This window comes from Chelonia mydas, chromosome 1 (genome assembly GCF_015237465.2).
Source record: "Chelonia mydas isolate rCheMyd1 chromosome 1, rCheMyd1.pri.v2, whole genome shotgun sequence".
NCBI classification, from domain to species: domain Eukaryota; kingdom Metazoa; phylum Chordata; order Testudines; family Cheloniidae; genus Chelonia; species Chelonia mydas.
In genome coordinates this window covers 241,758,975-241,780,822 of record NC_057849.1, presented here as the reverse complement: position 1 = coordinate 241,780,822, position 21,848 = coordinate 241,758,975, and the positions used below count along the sequence as shown (strand labels likewise).

Sequence of the window (21,848 nt, the reverse complement as noted above, 5' to 3'; positions counted from 1 at the left end):
ATCTGGTTGAAAATCTTTGTTGGAACAGTTTTGTCACTGATTGGCCAGCAGCTAAACATTTTCTTGGAACATATGGATTTTGTCAGAATTTTAGACAGTAAATTAGGGTTGAAACATTTAATTTTATCATTTCAACTTTTGCTACTTATAATAATCAAAATGGAAAAGATGAAACAATGTTTTGATAAGATCAAAACATTTCATGAACAACTCTGAGATTTTGACTTTTTGGCTCAATTTGGCAATAAATGAAATTTCAAAATCTCAGAATTTCGTGCGGGATGGAAATTCCATTTTATTTTATTTTATTTTATATTATTTTATTTTTTTGGCCAGTTAGATTCACCCCTGGTTTACAGTGGCACACTGGACCTGAGAGGAGTTGTTGTGGTGATGCAGATTGCTTACAACCTCTCCTTCACTTGGGGTTTGCAGTCACCTGCTATATTCCAATCATCGGGTGCTGCTAGCTCTGGAGATGTGTAAATCTGGCCAAGATGCTCCAGAGATGTGTAAATCTGCACATGCGTAGGCCTGGTCTACACTGGGGAGGATCGATCTAAGTTACGCAACTTCAGCTACGTGAATAACATAGCTGAAGTTGACGTACATAGATCTACTTACCGTGGTGTCTTCACTGCAGTAAGTCGATGGCTGATGCTCTCCTGTCGACTCCGCTTGCGCCTCTCGCCCTGGTGGAGTACTGGACTTAACGGGAGAACGCTAGACTAGACACAATTAATCGACCCCTGCTGAATCAGTTGCTGCATGTCGATCCAGCGGGTAATGTAGACAAGCCCCTAGCCTCTGCTGAATGGATTCTTAAAGGGCCTTGACTGCAATTTAAAATAACCTCTGGGAAGTTGGTGTGCAAATGCTGCCTGAACTGAACCAGGTGTGAAGCACTTCCTCAGGTGTAGGACATGTGCTTGAAAGTCTCCCCCTCCGTCTGCAAAATGAAGTTTTGTACAGTTTCATGTACAGTTGATCTGGAACAGCATCACCGAAGTATTCCCTCTGGACACCATTCTAAAGGTATCTGGATAAGTGTTATCTGTTTGTTTTCTCTATGTGAGGGGATTGTTTTAAGAGAATTTTCCAGAAGATCCATTTCATTTGGAGACTCTTATCTTGCTGCATGTTTGAACTAAACTTGTCTTATTTAAAAGAGGGAGAAGTGATCCTGCCAAAATATAGAAGCCTTCCTGGTTTAAGATACTATTGAATTTTGCGCACTTGAGTATTTAATTCTGCTGCAAGTGTACATTTATTAATAAAGATGTGTTACACATTTTTGGATTTGATTGTTCTCTGGTCCTTCTATTCCAAGGAAGTATTTACCTGTGTGAGTGTATGGGATTAATTTGCACAAGCACCATTATTCCTCATCCAGCACTATTTCATAGATGTTTCAAAAAGCAAAATACGAGTCTACTCTGATTAAGACATGGATCTGGAGCAAGGTAAATTCATAAGTATTTGAGAACCCATGAAATTTATAACAGTAAATCTCTCAAAACAGAAAGCTACTGTGAGACATGGGTGGTGGGAAAGGTAGGGAGCAGTGAATTTACAACATAGAGAAAAGTATCTCAAACAAGACACGTTGATATTGTTACTAGTACAAATATGCACTACCATGTGCTGCCTTCAGATTAAGAACAACCAGCTGCAAGGACAAAACTGTTTCTTCAGGCCTGAATAATAAATCTGAGAAGTATGCATCATGAATAATATCCCCTTTGCACTTCTATCTAATGGAAAAGGACTACATCAAGAGCAACATCCGTTATATTTTCTGGCCTCTAAGTGGGCATTGCAGAGTAGAAGTTTTTTTTTTTTAAAAAAAGGCTGTAAAAAGATCCCTTTTAATGTTTTGAATTAGTGCTGTCAAGCGATTAAAAAAATTAATCATGATTAATTGCATGATTAAACAATTAAGATTAATCGTGTGATTAATCGCATTGTTGAACAATAATAGAATACAATTTATTTAAATATTTTTGGATGTTTTCTACATTTTCAAATATATTGATTTCAATTACAACACAGAATACAAAGTGTACAGTGCTCACTTTATATTTTGAAGGGTTCATGCAGGGTTCATGCACCTGGGAACATTCAGGGCACACCCTGAGTGTTGTGTGGGAGCAGTGCACACACTGCTCCCTCCAAGGACATGGACCATGGGAAGTCGCCCAGAGGACATGAACCGTGGGAAGCTTCCTTGGACTGGGCTCAAGGCCTGAGAGCAAGGAATGTAGTAGATAGAAGCTGGTAAATAAGAATATTAATCAAAGTCATATTATTCCTTTTGTTGTTTCCTTTTGCGGTTGGAGTATGTAATGCGCATGAGTGGAGAAAGAATAAAGGAGAGGGTGGAAAGCCGACACGGCAGACCTTTCCGCTTGCTTGCTAAAAGCTTTGTTTGTCTTGCATTTGAACCACAACAATATTTATTTTTTATTACAAATATTTGCACTATAAAAAACAAAAGAAATAGTATTTTTCAATTCACCTAATAGAAGTACTTTAATGCAATCTCTTTATCATGAAATTTAACTTACAAATGTAAAATTATGTACAAAAAATAACTGCATTCAAAAATAAAAACAACGCAAAACTTTAGAACCTATAAGTCCACTCAGTCCTACTTCTTGGTCAGCCAATCACTCGACAAACAAGGTTGGTTACAATTTGCAGGAGGTAATGCTGCCTTAGAATTCAGACATACTCTTTGTTGAAGATAAAGATTCTAAAGAATAGTTAATATATAAATGAATCAAATATACAGAAAGAAAGAACTAATAAAGCATTAATATTTACTAACAGGTACTAATGCTGGAGAACCAGGAACTCCTCCTAATAATAGGTCACCCACCACTCTTTTTCTTTCTCCCCCATATTCTTATGCCTCCACCTGTGACCTGAAACAAGTTTGTGCTTCAGATTCTTATCTGTAAGTCCACTCAGTCCTATTTCTTGTTCACCCAGTCGCTCAAACAAGTTTGTTTACATTTGCAGGAGATAAGGCTGCCCACTTCTTGTTCACAATGTCACCTGAAAGTGAAAACAGGTGTTCTCATGGCACTGTTGTAGCTGGCATTGCAAGATATTTACTTGCCAGATGCGCTAAAGATTCATATGTCCATTCATGCTTCAGTTACCCTTCCAGAGGACATGCGTCCATGTTGATGATGGGTTCTGCTCAATAACAATCCAAAGCAGTGCGGACTGACACATGTTCATTTTCATTATCTGAGTCAGACGCCATCAGCAGAAGATTGATTTTCCCCCTTTTGTGGTTTGGGTTCTGTAGTTTCTGCATCAAAGTGTTGCTCTTTTAAGACTTCTGAAACCATTTTCAATATCTCATGCCTGTCAGATTTTGGAAGGCACTTCAGATTCTTAAACGTTGGGTCGAGTGCTGTAGCTATCTCTAGAAATCTCACATTGCTACCTTCTTTGCATTTTGTCAAATCTGCAATGAAAGTGTTCTTAAAATGAACATGTGCTGAGTCATCATCCAGGACTGCTGTAACATGAAATGTATGGCAGGATGCAGGTAAAACAGAGCAGGGGACATAACAATTTTCCCCCAAAGACTTCAGTCACAAATGTAATTAAAGTATTATTTTTTTAATGAGTATCATCAGCATGGAAGCATGTCCTCTGGAATGGTGGCCGAAGCATGAAGGGACATATGAATGTTTACAGTATCTGGCACGTAAATACCTTGCAATACCGGCTACAACAGTGCCATGGAAACTCCTGTTCTCACTTTTAGGTGACATTGTAAGTAAAACGTGGGCAGCCTTATCTTCTGTAAATGTAAACAAACTTGTTTGTCTTAGCGATTGGCTGAATGAGAAGTAGGACTGAGTAGACTTGTAGGCTCTGAAGTTTTGCATTGTTTTGGTTTTGAGTGCAGTTATGTAACAAAAAAATTCTACATTTGTAAGTTGCACTTTCACGACAAAGAGATTGCACTACAGTACTTATGTGAGGTGAATTGAAAAATACTGTTTCTTTTATCATTTTTACAGTGCAAACATTTGTAATAAAAATAATAGTATACAGTGAGCACTGTACGCTTTGTATTCTGTGTTGTAATTGAAATCAATATATTTGAAAATGTAGAAAAGCATCCAAAAATATTTAATAAATTTCAATGGGTATTCTATTGTTTAACAATGCAATTAAAACTGCCATTAATTGCAATTAATATTTTTAATCGCGATTCATTTTTTTTAGTTAATCTCATGAGTTAACTGCGATTAATCGACTATTTTAAATTAATAACTGTATTTAATTCAGGGTAGTACCAGTACATTGTGTCTCTGTGTGACTGAATTTTAACTTACATTTATTTCAGGTGTCTTCAGTGCTTGACAAAGAACATTTCCAGATATGTTGCAGATATTAAGCCTTTACCTCCCAACATAAAAGATAAACTGATAAAATTAATGAGTATGCAAGGGCGGATAACTGATTCAAATATCAGTGAGGTAAGAACCCATTCAAAATTCACTTTTGCCTGTCTCTTCACATTCATGCCAGTTTATTACACAGCAAAATATTAAGTAATGAGCTCAACTAAAATTATGTATACAGTTCAACAAGTGAGCCCAGGGCCTCGTACTATGTAAACTTCGCCTCATTGCTTCCTCCTAATTACTTCTCTTGCTATTTCATATCATGCCATGCCTAATCTTGATTGAAGGGGTTGTGTCTTTTATCTGTGTGTAAAGCTCCATAAATGCCTACAACCCTGCATAAAAATCAAGAAGATGAATATGGACACAAGTCAATGAAAAAGTTTTCTAGTTGACCTGTATATCATCCTGTTTTGGATCAGTTTAATCTGAGGAGATACTGTTGTTCATTGTACACACTTGAGTATAAGATGCTGTGCAATTTATGAGGCGATTCAGAAATAGTAGCACTTTGCACTTCATGTTGCTATCAGTTTCTAGTTAAGTTATCTAACTTACATAAATAAGTGTGTAACATGCAAATTAATCTCAGTTGCAAACTCAATGGCCTAATAGCCAAGCAGCATTGTTTTTAAACCTTTCTGCAGAATATCCCCAGCAGGAGTCGTGTTGGATTGTGTCTGTTTCCTGAGGCTGTTGCACAGAATGCTTCCTTTACAATACAGCAGGATCAGCAGATTGACTCTAAGTGTTGGACCACACTGCTGTTTCTTCTGGTAGCAATGGGAAAGCACTATGACAGGAGCGGTTGCCAAAATGGGCTTCTACAAGCTGGTATTTAAATAATGTAAGGTTCTCAAGGAAAATCTGAGATTCTTATAATCTTAGGTGGGCTTTAGGTCTATGATTTAGGATAAAATTCCATTAAATCCTGAGTTCTTTGAAATATGATGGTGAGGTGAGGGCTATGAGCTCAGTGATTCAAAATTCTCTCATCCCCATTGCTCATTAATGCTTGTCAGTGTTCCGGGATGAAATATATTACTGACTTGGCCTCAGTTGTAAATTGAGATGTTTTGACATTTGTATCCTTTTATATCAACTCAGTCTCGAAGGGAGGTGCAAGAATTATGGAAAACTAAAGGTTGACCTTGGTGAAATAGGAATGAACAACTCCCCAGTTCATTCTTGCTTTGATCTGTGACTCATGACAGGCAAATACTATCAGTCCCTGAAAGTCAGAATAATGAGACTATGAGGTGAAGGGCAGCGCACCAGAATTGTTGGGAAAAACCAAACAACAAAAACTTCACCTTTAACACACTATATTTCTTGAACTATAATAAAAAAGAGAGAAAAAATTAAAATTGAGTCAATCTTATACATTGTTGCTTTTAACACGCCTGTTGAATTGCTTTGAGCCATGCAAGGGTCATTTTTGTAGTGAACAAACATTTCTAAGCATCATAAGGGCTTTGCATAATTTTTTCATATGTGATCTGTGCATACATTTGAGTAAAAGCAGTTTACGAAAACTCCAAGCTCCCTCTCTTTTTACCCCCATATTCTCTAACAGAGTGTCTCCTTCTTTGCCTCTTTCTGGTCTCAGCCTTAATCTGCTTTCAATAGCATATCACTGCCTTCTCTTGGAATCTCTTTTCTCCTTATACTTTCAGTACTCCCGTTCTCTTCCTTCAGCAGTTCCTGTTTCCCTTTCCTGCTCTGTTAATATCCCCAGGATTCTGTCTTTGGTCCTATCCTCCTTGTCATGTAAAGTGCACATTAACCTTCAATGCTGACAGCTTCTGAATCTACCATTCCCTGTCTGGTTTCAGAGTAGCAGCCGTGTTAGTCTGTATCCGCAAAAAGAAAAGGAGTACTTGTGGCACCTTAGAGACTAACAAATTTATTTGAGCATAAGTTTTCGTGAGCTACAGCTCACTTCATCGGATGCATAGAGTGGAAAATACAGTGGGGAGATTTTATATACACAGAGAACATGAAACAATGGGTGTTACCATACAGACTGTAACAAGAGTGATCAGGTAAGGTGAGCTATTACCAGCAGGAGAGAGGAGGGGGGAAGGGGGAACCTTCTGTAGTGATAATCAAGGTGAGCCATTTCCAGCAGTTGACAAGAACGTCTGAGGAAGGGGGGGGGGAATAAACATGGGGAAATAGTTTTACTTTGTGTAATGACCTATCCACTCCCAGTCTTTATTCAAGCCTAAGTTAATTGTATCCAGTTTGCAAATTAATTCCAATTCAGCAGTCTCTCATTGGAGTCTGGTTTTGAAGTTTTTTTGTTGAAAAATTGCGACTTTTAGGTCTATAATTGAGTGACCAGAGAGATTGAAGTGTTCTCTGCCTGGTTTTTGAATGTTCTAATTCTTGACGTCTGATTTGTGTCCATTTATTCTTTTACGTAGAGACTGTCCAGTTTGACCAATGTACATGGCAGAGGGGCATTGCTGGCACATGATGGCATATATCACATTGGTAGATGTGCAGGTGAACGAGCCTCTGATAGCGTGGCTGATGTGATTAGGCCCTATGATGGTGTCCCCTGAATAGATATGTGGACACAGTTGGCAACGGGCTTTGTTGCAAGGATAGGTTCCTGGGTTAGTGTTTTTGTTGTGTGGTGTGTGGTTGCTGGTGAGTATTTGCTTCAGGTTTGGGGGGCTGTCTGTAAGCAAGGACTGACCTGTCTCCCAAGATCTGTGAGAGTGTTGGGTCATCCTTTAGGATAGGTTGTAGATCCTTGATGATGGTTTTAGTTGGGGGCTGAAGGTGATGGCTAGTGGCGTTCTGTTATTTTCTTTGTTGGATCTGTCCTGTAGTAGTTAACTTCTGGGTACTCTTCTGGCTCTGTCAATCTGTTTCTTCACTTCAGCAGGTGGTTACTGTAGTTGAGTGTTGTATCTTTGATGGTCTATCTCTTCTTGGATATCCAAATGCCAGTTCAAATTCCCACAACCCCTCGCTCTCCATCCTCTATTATTCTTCTCATATCTTTCTCACTCTGATAATTCCAGTATTTCCCCATTACCCAGACTCACAACTATGGCTTATATTTGACTCCTCATTTTCTCCTTTTCCCCACATCCAGGATGTCACAAAATCCTGCCTTTTCTTAATTTACAACATTTCTATGAGCTGCTCTCCCTTCTTCACTTCTACTTCTACATTTTTTTGCCCATAACTTGATCATCTTTTTTCTTCACTCCTATGTCCCCCTTTCTGCCTGTTGCCTTGCTCCCCTATAGCCCATCCAAAATGTTGCTGCTCAGCATCTTCTCCCACCCCCACTCCTTTGCTGGCTTCTCATCTTCTCCATCAAGTTTAGACTTCTTATCCTTGCATTTACAGCCCTTCAGTTTCACTTCTGTGTATTTTTCTATTCCATCTCTTTTCTCTCCGCTCTTCCTCAAGATTGGCTAACATTACCCCCATTGTGTCATCCTTCTGCTCTTGATTTAATCCGTCCATGTTGCCGCCTATGCTTGGAACAGTCTCCCATGTAATGTATGCCAATCTCTTCTTTCAGTCCCACCTTTACAATACACTTCTGTGAAGCCTTTTAGTGTTGCTTTATAATATTAAAAATTTGCATTGCCTCAGGAATTAATCTTCATCTAGTGTATTATGTGGCTGAACTATTTCTATCTAGCGTAGACCATAAACTGCCTGAAGGGAAAAGTGGTCCCTGCCTCGTGCATTGTATGGTGCTGAGCACACTCATATTCAGTAAATATTACCTAGTAAAGCTGAGTGGAAAGCAGAAACTGATATTATTTGGTTACATTTAAACATGCTTTACATGCAGAAATTTTCACAAAAACAGCCCACAATGACTTTTTGGTTTTCATTATCTCTTATGTGAATTGAAATGTCACCTATTGAATTTATCACTTCTCCAAAAATATGTCTATACATGTCTGTACTTGCAGTGCAGTAAAGGTTTCTTGGAAAAACTATAGTTTGTAGTGCAAAGCTATAACGTTTGTTTCAAGCAGCAAAATAAATAATGCAACCAAAGAGGGATGGGGGCGGCTGGGGACAGAAAGGGGAGAGATACTTTAGGTACGATTCAGAAATCTTAATGATATAAGACTTTAATGCAAGTTAGGTAAAAGATTGTTCATACTGCTAATGTATGAAGAACTGAAAAAGTAAATGAAAATTGTCACCAATTTGTTGCCACATTTAGTAAAGTTTGAACTTGATAATCAAAGAGAGCTGAGGATCAGTCAGCTTGATTGGATTTTTTTAGATAATTAGTTAGCACATAACAGAGTAAGTTACCACAGTCTGTGAGAACCAATCCAGTGACAGGTAGACTGCGCTCTTTGTCTGCTTCTAAATTTGGATGAGGGCTTAACATGCTTATAGAGGAGCTGGGTATAGTTTCAGTCTCAGTATTTCCATACTTTTATTTTACAGACAGACATTATTTTCAGCACATTTTCCAATAAATTTCTAATTATACAATTCGATATCTGTTATTTAAACTTACATCTTTTCGTAAATCCATCAAGTTTTGCTAATGTAAGCACCCACACTTCTTTTTTTAGTACAGTATGTTGTTAAAAGTACTTATTCCTTCTAACAGGCTAGCATTGTCTTGTCTTAGTGTGACTCCCAAGGCATCATGGAGAGGTGTGGCTCAGGGGCAAGCTATAGGCCTTATAAAGTCTGGTTCAGAGGTCAACAAAACTACAGTAGTGGTGTGATTATAGGTGTTGAAATCTAAAACCCAGTTTAGCATGGTGGCCAACTAATAAAGTGTATCCTGGCCATGTCTGGGAATCAGAATTTGCTTATGTAATACCAGAGTTATCATACATGTCTGTGCCTTATTACTACAGATTGAAGAAAGAATAAGTTGATGGAAAAGTTGGGTAATCCTTCTTTTTGTCTTTTCCCAGTTTGAGTATTGGTCTGGATTACATCTCACCGTAGGTCCTGATTGTGTGTGTGGTGAGGACATTCTGATTGGAAGACCGGTGGTATATCTTGTTAGATAGTACAGGTTGAACCTCTCTTGTCTGGCAGTCTGGTCTGGCAACATCCGTGGTCTGGCATGATTTTATTTTATTTTAATTTTTATTTTATGTTTTTTATGCTTTATCTCCTTATTTCCTTGTGCCAGTACAGTAAAATTGGGTCACAACACTAACACTTTGTTATGAAGAGAGCCGGTAAGCCTTGGCTAGCGGCATTGCCAGCGTTGTTCTTTTTATTTGCCTTGGCAAGATAAAAATAAAGAGACCCGCTCACTACTATATTGACCTCCCGTGGTTCGGCAAATTCTCTGGTTCGGTACTGGTCAGGTCCCGAGGGTGCCGGACTAGAGAGGTTCAACCTGTAGTGATGTTCTGCGGGGGGTGAAATTTAAAAAGGTGGTATATGTAGCACCCCTCCCCCACATGAAGCTGATGTTAAAGTATCAGACCTTCCATTGCCTTGGATCTTATTTTTATAAGATCTCTGCTTGGGGCCCCACAAGAAAGCCAACCTACAGTCCTGTGGGATTGAGGAGGCTTAGTTAATGAGGAATGAATGCCTTTTGGTCCTCAAAATGTTAGCGGTTGTGTGTGTTTCTGAATGCATGTGAGTCTGTGTGCAAGAGAGTAAGACAGCAAGATCAAATGGGGTCAAGTATTTTGAGATTTTATTGGCATCTGTTAGACAAAGGGACTTATGTGTTTGGGAGCCAAAGAGTGGAAACGTTGTAGCTGGTTGTTGCCAGAAGTGCCTGTAATGGGCTTTTGTGTGTGATTAGATTAATTTCTTACTTGAATGATAAGAATTGATCATACATAGAAACTGGACTGCTCTCTAACCCCAGGAGGTTGTTCGTCACCTCAGAGTTGTGTACATTCTGTAGAGAGGATTTCATTCCCCAGGCTGTTAACCTGGCACCTTTCAAAAGAACATTTTTAAAAGTCATATGTAATTTCTAACGCAATAATCACAGATTCAATGTGCATGTTTGTGCTACACCATGTATAATTTGATGGAAATACTGTGCTTGCTTTACAGGTGCTGCACCCAGCGGTGGAGACGCTAGATCTTAGAGACTGTGATATTTCAGATACTGCCCTGCTGCAACTTTGTAATTGCAAGCAACTGAAAAAAATTAACTTAAATTCTTGTAAAGAAAACAGACTAGCCATCACTTCAGAAGGTATGTTTCCTGTACAGATAGAATTTGAATCTACCTTCTGTTTTCTTTCTTTTCGTTGGGAGAGTTGGAGTAAATTGTGAAAGCAATTAGAGTATATATGATATTAAATACACACGTTGGCGAAGTCATTTTAATCAATTACACACAGAGACACTACACTCCTCAGGAATTTGTTTAAGTTCATGTTGCTTGGTTAAAGTAAATTCTTAGTAGAGCTAGTAAAAAAAATTTTTAGCAGACTATTTCCATCAGAAAATGCAGTTTTGTCAAAATCCAAATGTTTTGCTGAAAGTGTCGATTTCAACAAACTTTTCCATAGAAAAGCATTGAACTGTTTTGACTATCATTTTATATCGATAACATCAAAATGTTTAATTTTGACTTTTGTTGTATTTAAACTTTTATTTTATCATATTTATATTGGTTTGACATTATCAAAACGATTCAGTTTCCTAAAAAAAAAAATTTTTTTTCTGTAAATTTCAAAATTTCAACCTTTTTATTACAATTTGAAATGAAAACACATTTTGAAATGTCAGAATTCCCTGCAGAATTGAAATTCTGTTTTCTGACCAGCTCTAATATTTAAACATTTTTATAAAGTGGTAAGGTGAAATTCTGGTTCCACCAGTCAGTGGCAAAACCCCCGTTGTCTTCAATGGAGTCAGGATTTTACCTGTATATTGCATTAATCAAAAAAGAATTTGAAGATAAATAAGAAATTATAGAATCTGATACATCAGATACTTTCTTTTGCCTATAGTCTCCCTCTGGTTCATATGACAGAAAGTCCAGTAACCACAGCTGCCTGTTTTTCAGTTTATTTAGAAAATATGGTTGCCCCAAGTTGCTTCCAGATAAGGTTATTAGCAGTTTCTCTTACTACTTGCTTTCTTGTTTTCCTGGATTTCAGCTACAGAAGAATCTGGCATCCTCCACATGGTTTTGTTTTGATAAGAGACTTTTATCAGAGGATGTGTTCCTGTCCAGGTTGTTCTTCTCCTTTTAGATTCTTTGTTGTCTGAAAGCCCAGTATAAACTGTATAACATTTTATTTAAGTTTAAAATGTAGCATTACTTAAAATTTATGAACTAATAACCATAGAATTGTAGCCCAGAAATTGCTTCTGCATAATGGGTCCCTGTGTCTGTGTGGGCCCCAGCATCTATTATGGCTAAGCCCTACCAAATAACATCACAATTTTGTACTTTGGTTGATGTATTGCAGGGTGACCCTGTAACAATTGATGAGTAAGTGATGTTTTCTTGAGTTTGAATTCATTCAGTAATTAAAGAGACCTCATATAACTCAGCTTGATTGAGTTAATAACAGTTGTTAGTCATTGCATAACAGAAAGGTGTACCTTACCAAAATCTGGAAGACGAAGCCCTGTAGCCGATGACAGTCCGATTTTTTTATACTGTCTGGTTCTGTTATGTGCCTACAGCTTTGCATACTTGATAATGTGCTCTTCAGCCTAGCAGAAAAAGGTATAACATGATTCAATGGCTAGAAGCCAAAGCTAGACAAATTCAGTCTGGAAATAAGGTGTAAAATTTTAACAGTGAGGATACTTAACAGTTGGAACTACATGCTCACAGTCCCTTCTGGCTTTGGAATCTATGAATGTTATTTCTACCTTAGCTGTTTACATTCTTATTATTTCCACTTTTCAACATATAATTTTCATTCTGTTTAGTAAATTATACTGTTTACTTATGTCCTTTTGGTGGTCACATTACATTTTGTTAACTCAGACATTGGTTTGTTGTGGTTTGTACAATGTTTATAAAATTGCTTCCTAAAAATATTCTATTCTGCACATAACTATTCTTACAAAAATATTGCAAAGGCATAGGCAACACATTTTGGGGGGGGCATGTGGAGTCACATCCCACTCCCCCAGATTTCTGCCAGGGTGGGAGTTGGGCTGAGCGCGACTGAGAGGGATGTGCCTGGGAAAGGCACCGACAACATGCGCTCCCTTTGAGCCCTGGTAGGTGGCACCCAGAGAAGGGAAGCAAGATCAGGCTGGCAGCAGGCTCAACGGTGGAGCTGCCTGAGGTGCAGGCGAGGCTGCAGGTGGGGGCTCAGGGCAATGGCGTGGGGGGGGGAGCAGTGGGGCCAGAGGGGCTGGGAAGCCCAGAGGAGGCAATGGAGACCTGGGGCAGTGGGAGGTGGGGTGTGGAGCCCAGGGGAGGAGGCAGCAGGGGCCAGGGGCAATAGTGAGGTGGGAATACAAGTGCAGTTCCCCTGAAACTCTACAATGATATTTTATTTCATTTTTTCCAAAGTACTTAAATGTTCTTATGTCCAAGGACTCTAGCCGTTGCCTGAACATAAGCGCCGACTCCATGGGTGCTCCAGGGCTGGAGCACCCACGGAAAAAATTAGTGGGTGCTCTGCACTCACCGGCAGCCAAGCCACATACTGCCCCTCCTCCAACTCCACCGTCTCCTTCCTTGGGCTGCTTCCCCGCAGCCCCAGCACCTCCTCTGTCCTGAAGAAGTGGGGTTTTTACCCACAAAAGCTTTTGCCCAAATAAATGTGTTAGTCTTTAAGGTGCCACCGGACTCCTCATTATTTTTGTGGATACGGACTAACACGGCTACCCCTCTGATACTTGGTCCTCTGCCCTTGTATCAGGACCTCAGTTTGGCAGCTGTCAGCCTGGAGCTTTCTCATACTCTGCTGACCCTGCCCAACACTGCTCTGTCCATGGTGCTCCAGCCCTCTAAGCAGCCAGTCCACCTCCCTGAACTCCAGGGAGTGACTGCCTCTGCTCTGCTCAGCAGCCCCTTCTTATATGAGCCAGCCTGGCCCTGATTGGTTCTTCCAATAAACTTTCCCCTAATTGGCTGGCACTACAAGCCTTTTCCTTATCTGCTGCCTCCTGTGTAGCCTCCCTTACCTACCAGTGAGAGGCAGCTGCCCCATCACAGTCTGGATTCCAGATACATTCATTCTATTTCAATGTTAAAAGGAGTATTAGCCTTAACAAAATGAAAACCTATATAAAGAGCAGATATTAACAATATACAATTTAAAAACAAACAAAAAAAAACTAAACCAAATTTCCTGTAGATGGGGGGAATGATGTGAAGTTGGAAATGGGCATAGGGTGGTCAAAACTAGATTGATGAGTTTTTTTGTTTTTTTTTAATTATAAAGAATCTGGAGTTCATGGGCAATGGATCCTGCTTTTTCAAGGTATCCCAGAAATTTAGTCCAGACTAGAATAGATTTTTGCATATATTTCATTCCCCCAAGAACACACTTTCTCTATTGCCACATTATTCCAAATTGCGAGAGGTCCAAAATGGAAAAGAGTTGTACTTTTCCACTTAAAGGTAAATTTTCCACACTCAGATGTTCAGTGAGAGTCAAGACAAGGACTAAGCAAAGAAGCAGAGGGCAATATTTAAAAAAAAAAAAAATTTTAGGACTTTTATATCTATTATCTTCGTGATACGTGGTTTGAACTGTTGAACAAAAAGGATGGAAATTGGGTTTCACCCACCACAGTTGAGACAACAATTCATTGTGACCACAGCAATTAGGAGACAAGACTGGATTAAATGCATGAAGTCAGTTCGGGGAAGACTGATATCCAAGGTTTTAATCTGGTTATCAGTAATAGAATTAGAAATAGAACATGTCTTCCTAAATATTTTAAAAGAAATTGTATCTGTTTCAGTGCCTATAACTGTGGGCTTTTAGATATAATATATGTATAATTGATTTATAGTACTAGTACTCTTCTGCCTTCACTTTCCCCAACATGTTCTACTGTCAAGTGGCAATGGAATGGCCCCCTGCTCAGCGAAGCAGCCTCCTTAAATAAAGTCTCTTCACCTCAAATACACCAAGAAATCGGTTATCTACAGCCAGGCACTCTGGTACCATGGAATATGCTCCTAGGAGAAAGTCCAGTATACACACCTTAACACACTTTAAAACTGCCTTCACCAAACAAGGACGCTCCACCAGAGAGGTAGATCACATCATGAAAAGGGTCATCTAAATACCCCAAGAGAATCTGCTTCAGTACAGAAATAAATCCCTCATCAGCCGCACACCCTTAGTTGTCATCTATCACCCAGCACTGGAACCCGGACAGGGCATCATTAAACAATTACAGCCTATACTTGATGGGGACCACAACCTGAAAGAAATCTTTCCTGAACCCCCTTTTCTGGCCGTCAGAAAATACCCCAGCTACTACTCCATGCTCATCAGCAGAAGCAAGCTACCCACAAACAAGGACACGCCAATCAAAGCAGCACCAGACCCTGCCAGAATAATATATGCAAAACGTGTGTAGACAAATCTCTACTGCTAAGATGGTCAACACCCTCCACAACACACCATGCAAGATCTAGGAGTCCTACGTATGCCTGCCACATGGGGTGGTGCACGAAATGCTCCAGTAATAACTATGTGGCTGAAACAAGACAATCAATACAGTCGTGACTGGACTCACACAGGGAAATGATAAAAGACAACCGCACCCTACTACCTGTGGGTGAACACACGTTTCACTTTGTAGCTGACCCCTCACTCCTCGTTTTCAAAGGACATCTGCAAAAATTGAGCCTGGGAGCTTACATTCATAACTTTGCGAGACCCTAAGAACCATGAACTGAACAGAGACACGGGATGTCTGGCTTATTTCAGCCATCTGTAACCTACTAACACCCCCCCATCCCTGCTGCTTTCCCCCCCTCCCCGTTCCTTCCTTTCCCCCCATGGCTGGAGGGATATAAATGGGCCACTTCGCCTTGAGTGGTCCCTTGAAATATGTGCTAATTACGGACGCTAAACGATCTGATCCACCTTGTATTTTAGCTCTGACATTCTGAGTACGTTTCCCAGACCTGAAGAAGAGCTCTGTAAGCTCAAAAGCTTGTCTCTCTCACCAACAGAATTTGGTTCAATAAAAGATATTACCTCACCCATTATTTCCCTCTCCTCTCTTCAGTCAGGTTGTCAAATGTAGACTCTGCATCCCTCCCAGCCATGTGTTTATGCAGGGGAATGCTAGCCCACTCCTCCTTAGACTAGTTTCTGCATAAATTCCATTCAAAGTCAAAGGCTCTGTTGGTAGAAAACCCATTGTTCCAGTTGGGAAGAGTCATTTTGTATTGATTGGTGTTAATGGCTTGCTCCTTCTTAGCCCTCTCCTCCCATCCCTTAGGATGATCACACAGGATCCAGAATAGACTGACCCTCCCAACACCACCTAGATGTTTTAAACCAAGATAGAGGTGACAATGCAAAGTGGAGATTACAGTCACATGATGACATTCTCAAAACAACATGTCCCAGACAACTCCCCTCCCCCAACTGTGTCACTAAACTAATTGGTTTCAGAGTAGCAGCCATGTTAGTCTGTATCCTCAAAAAGAAAAGGAGTACTTGTGGCACCTTAGAGACGAACAAATTTATTTGAGCATAAGCTTTCGTGGGCTAAAATCCACTTCATCCCATGCATTCAGTGCATCCGATGAAGTGAGCTGCAGCTCATGAAAGCTTATGCTCAAATAAATTTGTTCGTCTCTAAGGTGCCACAGGTACTCCTTTTCTTTAAACTAAGTGGCTTATGTTACATTCAGTGAGATCAGCAAGGAGAGCTTTTGCACAGCCAGAGACTTTCTGTGATCATGGTGGCTAAAGGGAGTGAATAGGGGAAGGCATTGGGGAAGATAGATGCTTTATTTCTTGATTTTTACACTTAAGTTGCCATAGAATCATAGAACCATAGAGTTAGAAGGGGCCACAAGACTCCTTTAGTCCAGTCCCCTGCCAAGATGGAGGATTTGTTGTGTTTAAAACATCCAAGACAGATGGCTATCAAGCCTCTTTTTGAAAACTTCCAGTGAAGGAGATTCCACAACTTTCTTGGCAGTTTGTTCCATTGTCCTACTTTTCTTACACTTAGGAAGTTTTTCCTAACATTTAATATAAATCTGCTATGCAGTAGTTTGAACGCAGCTTTTCAAGTATTTGAAGACCACAATGTGAAGGAAAATCTAGTTGGCCTAAACTTCTAGGCCTAAAACTTTGGTCAAGCTAACTGTGTATATGAAGCATAAGAGAAGAGTGAGGAAAATTCCATTGAGGGGCAATTGCAAAACAGCACAGCTTATGAAATGTAACCATAACCACTAGAAGTTAGAAAAACCGTTTATCACAAAGGAAACACCTGTCAATAAAAGGAAAAGCTTGTTTTTCCTAAACTCCCAAGTAAGGCAAAGCTACTGTTGAAGCTTGCACTATATGCCAAATAAGGAACATGCTGTTGAAGGAAGTGGGTTTGGCAAATTGTGGTTTTCAGCCATATAAGCTCTTGTATTTCTGTTTACAGGAGAGCAGCTCTGGCTGACTCTCCCTGTATGCGCATGCTTGAATAAAGCTGGCGTCAGGCTTGTTCTGAACCAAACACAGTGTGTTTTTAATTTTCCACCACAACTATCATGTCCCCTCTTAATCTCCTCTTTTCCAAATGAAACATACCCAATTCCTTCAGCCTTTGCTCATATGGCTTGCATTCCATCCCTTTAATCATCCTTGTCGCTTGCCTCTGGATCCTTTCCAGTTTCTCTACATCCTTTGTATACAGCGGTGACCAAAATTGGACACACTACTCCAGCACTGAATAGAGCAGTACTGTCACCTCCTATGACTTGCATTATATGCCTCTGCTCAGTGATGAGCTGCCAAAATCTTAACAACCGGTTCCATCCTCACCCCACGAGTGCGTCGTTGCCCACCCCCACCCCCTGGGACTCCTGCCCCATCCAACCCCCCCCCGCGTTCCTTGACGCCTCCCCAGGACCCCTGCCCCATCCACCCTCCCCCCCGACTGCCCACAGAACCAGGCAGGAGGGTCTCGTGGGCCACCGTAGTGGGTGCCCACCCCACCCCTAAGAGCCAGAGGCACTTGCCAGGGGGCGAGGGGGGAGTCCCGGCGGTGCTTACCTAGGGCAGCTCCCAGGAAGCATCCGGCAGGTCCCTCTGGCTCCTAGGGGCGGGGGAGCGTAGCTGGGGGGGAGCAGGGGGAGCGGCTGCTCCCCCCCACTGATCACATCAAAAGTGGCGCCTTAGGCGCCAACTCCCTGGGCTGGAGCACGCACAGGGAAAATTTGATGGGTGCAGAGCACCCACCGGCAGCTCTCTGCCCCGCGCCCGGCCCCAGCTCACCTCCGCTCCGCTTCCGCCTCCTCCCCTGAATGCACCCCCACCCCGCTTTCCGTGAATCAGCTGTTCAGCGGGAAGCTGGGAAAGGCTGAGAAGCAGGCAGCGGCTTCCAACTCAGGCCGAGGGTGGCGGAGGTGAGCTAGGGCGGGGAGCGGTTCTCCTGCGGACTCCACCCCCCCGGGTTACTTGCTGTGGCACGGGTGACCCTCCTCATGCCCCCCCGCCCGAGCTCACCTCCGCTCTGCCTCCCTGGGCCTGAGCCTGAAGCCGCCGCTTGCTTCTCAGCCCACCCTGGCTTCCCGCGCGAACAGCTGATTCGCGGGAAGCCTCGGGGGGGCAGAGAAGCAGAGCGGGGCGGCGTGTTCAGGGGAGGAGGTGGAGGCGGAGCAGAGGTGAGGTGAGCTGGGGCCAGGGGTGGTGCGGGGAGCTGCTGGTGGGTGCTCTGCACCCTCCAAATTTTCCCCTTGGGTGCTCCAGGGCTGGAGCACCCGTGGAGTTGGCGCCTAAGGCACCACTTTGGGCCGGTTAAATTTAGAAGCCCTTTTAGAACCAGTTGTCCCTCGCAGAACAACCGGTTCTAAATGGGCTTCTAAATTTAACAACCGGTTCTAGCGAACCGGCTCCAGCTCACCACTGCCTCTGTTAATGCAGCCCAAAATAGTATTTGCCTTTTTTGCAACAGCATTACATTGTTGATTCATGTTGAGCTTGTGATCCACCACAACTCCCAAATCCTTTTCAGCAGTGCTGCTGCTAAGCCAGTTATCCCCCATTCTGTGTCTGTGCATTTGGTTTTTCTTCCCTAATTGTAGCACCTTACATCTTTGTGTTTGTAGAATTTCATTTTGTTGTCGGTAGCCGAGTTCTCCAATTTAGCAAGATCCCTTTGAATTTTAGTTCTATCCTCCAAAGTGTTTGCAGCTTTGTGTCATGCAGATCTGATCAGGATGCTCTCTATTCCTACATCCAGGTCATTAATAAAGATGTTAAATAACACCGGATCCAGAACAGATCCCTGTGGAACTCCACTTGAGACCTTTCAATATAATGTCATTCCATTAATAGCTACTCTTTGTTTGCAGTTGTTTAACTAATTTTGTATCCACTTAATGGTAGTGTAGTTCTACCAAGCCTGTATTTCTCCAGCTTACTTGTGAGCATGTCATGTGGGACTATGTCAAAAGCCTTGCTAAAGTTCAGGTATATTATGTCCACCTTATTTCCCCTATCCACCAAACCAGTTACCTTGTCAAAGAAGGAAATCAAGCTTGTTTGGCACGATTTGTTCTTAATAAATCCATGCTGGCTGCTAGTGATCACCCCTTAATCCTCCAAATATTTGCAAATTGAATGTTTTATATAGTGCTCTAGTAGTTTCCCAGGTACTGAGGTCAGGTGGACTGGTCTGTAGTTCCCCGGAACCTCCTTTTCCCTCTTTTTAGAGAAGGGTACTAAAGTTAGTCCTTCTCTAGTCTTCCGGAACCTCATCTGTCATCCATGAGTTTTCAGTTATTATTGCCAGTGGTTCCAAGATTTCTTCAGCTAATTCCTCCAGTGCTTGGGGAATAGCATCCACCCCTGCTGACTGAATTCATTCAAATTAGTCAGAAGATCTCTGTTGTGTTTTTTACTTATCCTGATCTGCATCCCTTCCCCTTCATTCGTCTCTGGTCACATGTTATTTTTTGTGTGAAGACTGAAGCAAAGTACGCATTGAGCAGCTCCACCATCTTATCATCTTCCGTTACCAGCTCACCTTCTCCTTTGAGCAGCGGACACATGCCATCTCTGATCTTTCTTTATTGCCTGGAACCCCTTCTGGTTTGTGTCTAACATTTCTTCTTTGAGTGCTTGCTCATGTCCATGCCATATTAGGTGTCTGTGCTTGCCACATGCACTGGTGCTGGAAGATTTTCCCCTTAGCAGTGTCTGTAGAGGACCGGCTCTGGTGCCCTCTGGAGTGGCACCTGTATGGCGCAGTATAAGGGGCTCCGCTGGCTCCCCCCACCCTCAGTTCTTTCTTGCCACCAGTGATGGTGCTGGAACGTCTGCTGCTTCGGCTAGTGTTGTTTTGTTCTCTGTTCTTGCAAACTTTGGAAATCTGTAAAATGGTTGTGTGTATAGTTTCTTAGTTAAACCCTTAGTAGTAGTTCTCAACTCTTCGTTAGTCCCAAATGGGACTCAGCTGGGGGACAGGGCATGCCCCGGTCCCCAGGCTTTACACCCTGCTATCGCTGTAAACAACCTGTGCCCGTCAGCGATCCACATACCAGCTGCCTAAGGTGCTTAGACGAGGGGCACATGTGCCATATTTGCAAGCGACAAGTGCTGTATCTGAAAATCCTTTAAACCTAGGAGGAAGAAGGAGCGCGAAACTCATTGAAGGGCGCTCCTAATGGAGTCGGCACTCACTCCGGCACCAGAGCAGTGGTCCGACTCTGCACTGAGCACTGTGGCCTCCATGCGCAGTGCTCCACCAGCGCCGTCCATGAGCCAGCACTGGTCTTCCTCCATGGCTCTGGTCATGAAGGCGAAGAAGAATGTGACGGGATGCTCTCCTACATCCCTCAAAGGAAAGGAGAGGGATGGGGGCGAGCCACGACTCATGCCGGGCAGCTCAACGCAGCCTTCAGGAAGTTGGGCCTCATCTCAAGTCGAGCGGTGCAGCCCATCCTGTACTTTGCCTGCAACTCCAGATAGTGGTGCAGGTCATGACCACCTTCAGATGGCATCGACACTTGAAGTGCTTCAGGCAACTCAGGTGATCCTGACACTCCCAGTGCCGCCCTTACTGGCTCCCGTGGTACCTTGGTCTCGGGGAAAACCCACTTTGGGACCTCTGTGTGTGTGTCCATAGGCACTGACTCCATGGGTGCTCCGGGGTTGGAGAACCCACAGGGGAAAAATTAGTGGGTGCTCTTCACCCACTGACAGCCAAGCTCCCCTCACCCTGTGCCCCACCTCCTTCTCCTCCCCTGAGTGTGCCGCCTCCCTGCTCCTCCACCTACCTCCCAGCACTTCCCGCCTGGTGTTAGCATGCTCCAGGTGGGAGTGGGAGGAGCAGGAATGTGGCATGCTCAGGGGAGGAGGTGGGGAAGAGGCGGGGCCGGGGCAGGGATTTGGGGAAGGAGTTGGAATAGAGGCAGGGAGGGGGTGGAGTTGGGGCAGGGACTTTGGGGAAGGGGTTGGAATGGGGGCAGGGAAGGGGGTGGGAAGAGGTGGGGCAGGGGTGGGGCCTCATGGAAGGGGTGGAGTGGGGGCGGGGCTGGAGGCAGCAGGTGGGGGTTTGAGCACCCAGCGGAAAGCGGGGAAGACGGCGCCTGTGTGTGTGTTCCAGCCTCAGTGGCACCGTTCCCCATCAAGAGAGACGTCCCACCAGCGCCTGCCTTTGTGAAGCTGTCACACTGCGGGACAAAAGAGGCAGGCTCAGCTGAGCCCCCTTTGGTCCTTGCACCAGGGGCATCGATCGAAGGACTTGAGGCGTTCCTCACCAGTAGATTGGTGCAGACCCTCTGGGGCATGTGCCACCTGGCAAGATCTGTGGAATGGTCCCCGACCAACTGCAAGGGCCCGGTACTGATCACAGGACTGATCGGGGAGCAGAGCCCGCCAATTGCCCGGTCGTCATTGCCCATTTCCTAGGAGGAGATTGCCTTTCTCAGGACATTCCTCCTCACAGCCAGCCTGTAGTGGCTCCCGGTCCCGTTTGACATCCCAGTACCGGTTGAGCAGCGTGAGGCATGGATTGCCAGGTGTTAAAGAAGTATGGGCTGGATGAATGCACTACAAGGTGGGTAGAAAGTTGGCTAGATTGTCGGGCTCAACGGGTAGTGATCAATGGCTCCATGTCTAGTTGGCAGCCGGTGTCAAGTGGAGTGCCCCAGGGGTCGGTCCTGGGGCCGGTTTTGTTTAATATCTTCATAAATGATCTGGAGGATGGTGTGGATTGCACTCTCAGCAAATTTGCGGATGATACTAAACTGGGTGGAGTGGTAGATACGCTGGAGGGCAGGGATAG

At 42.9% G+C, this 21,848-nt stretch overlaps 1 protein-coding gene across 7 annotated transcripts in view; it reads left to right on the top strand.

Annotated features, from left to right (window-relative positions):
* AMN1 (antagonist of mitotic exit network 1 homolog) overlaps nt 1-21,848 on the top strand; it is a 56,382-nt gene that overhangs the window by 10,733 nt on the left and 23,801 nt on the right. For 4 of the 7 annotated variants that reach the window (XR_006288940.1, XM_007067472.4, XM_027829714.3 and 1 more), the window contains exons 2-3: nt 4,376-4,508; nt 10,485-10,629. Coding sequence is in view for 6 of the 7 variants with exons in the window: in XM_007067472.4 (XP_007067534.2) it covers nt 4,376-4,508; nt 10,485-10,629 (278 nt within the window). In the remaining variant the exon portion in view is untranslated. Of the gene's footprint in view, nt 1-643; nt 1,036-1,330; nt 1,464-4,375; nt 4,509-10,484; nt 10,630-21,848 lie in introns of all 7 variants that reach the window. The other 3 variants (XM_043540883.1, XM_037878504.2, XM_027829715.3) reach the window with 3 other exon arrangements.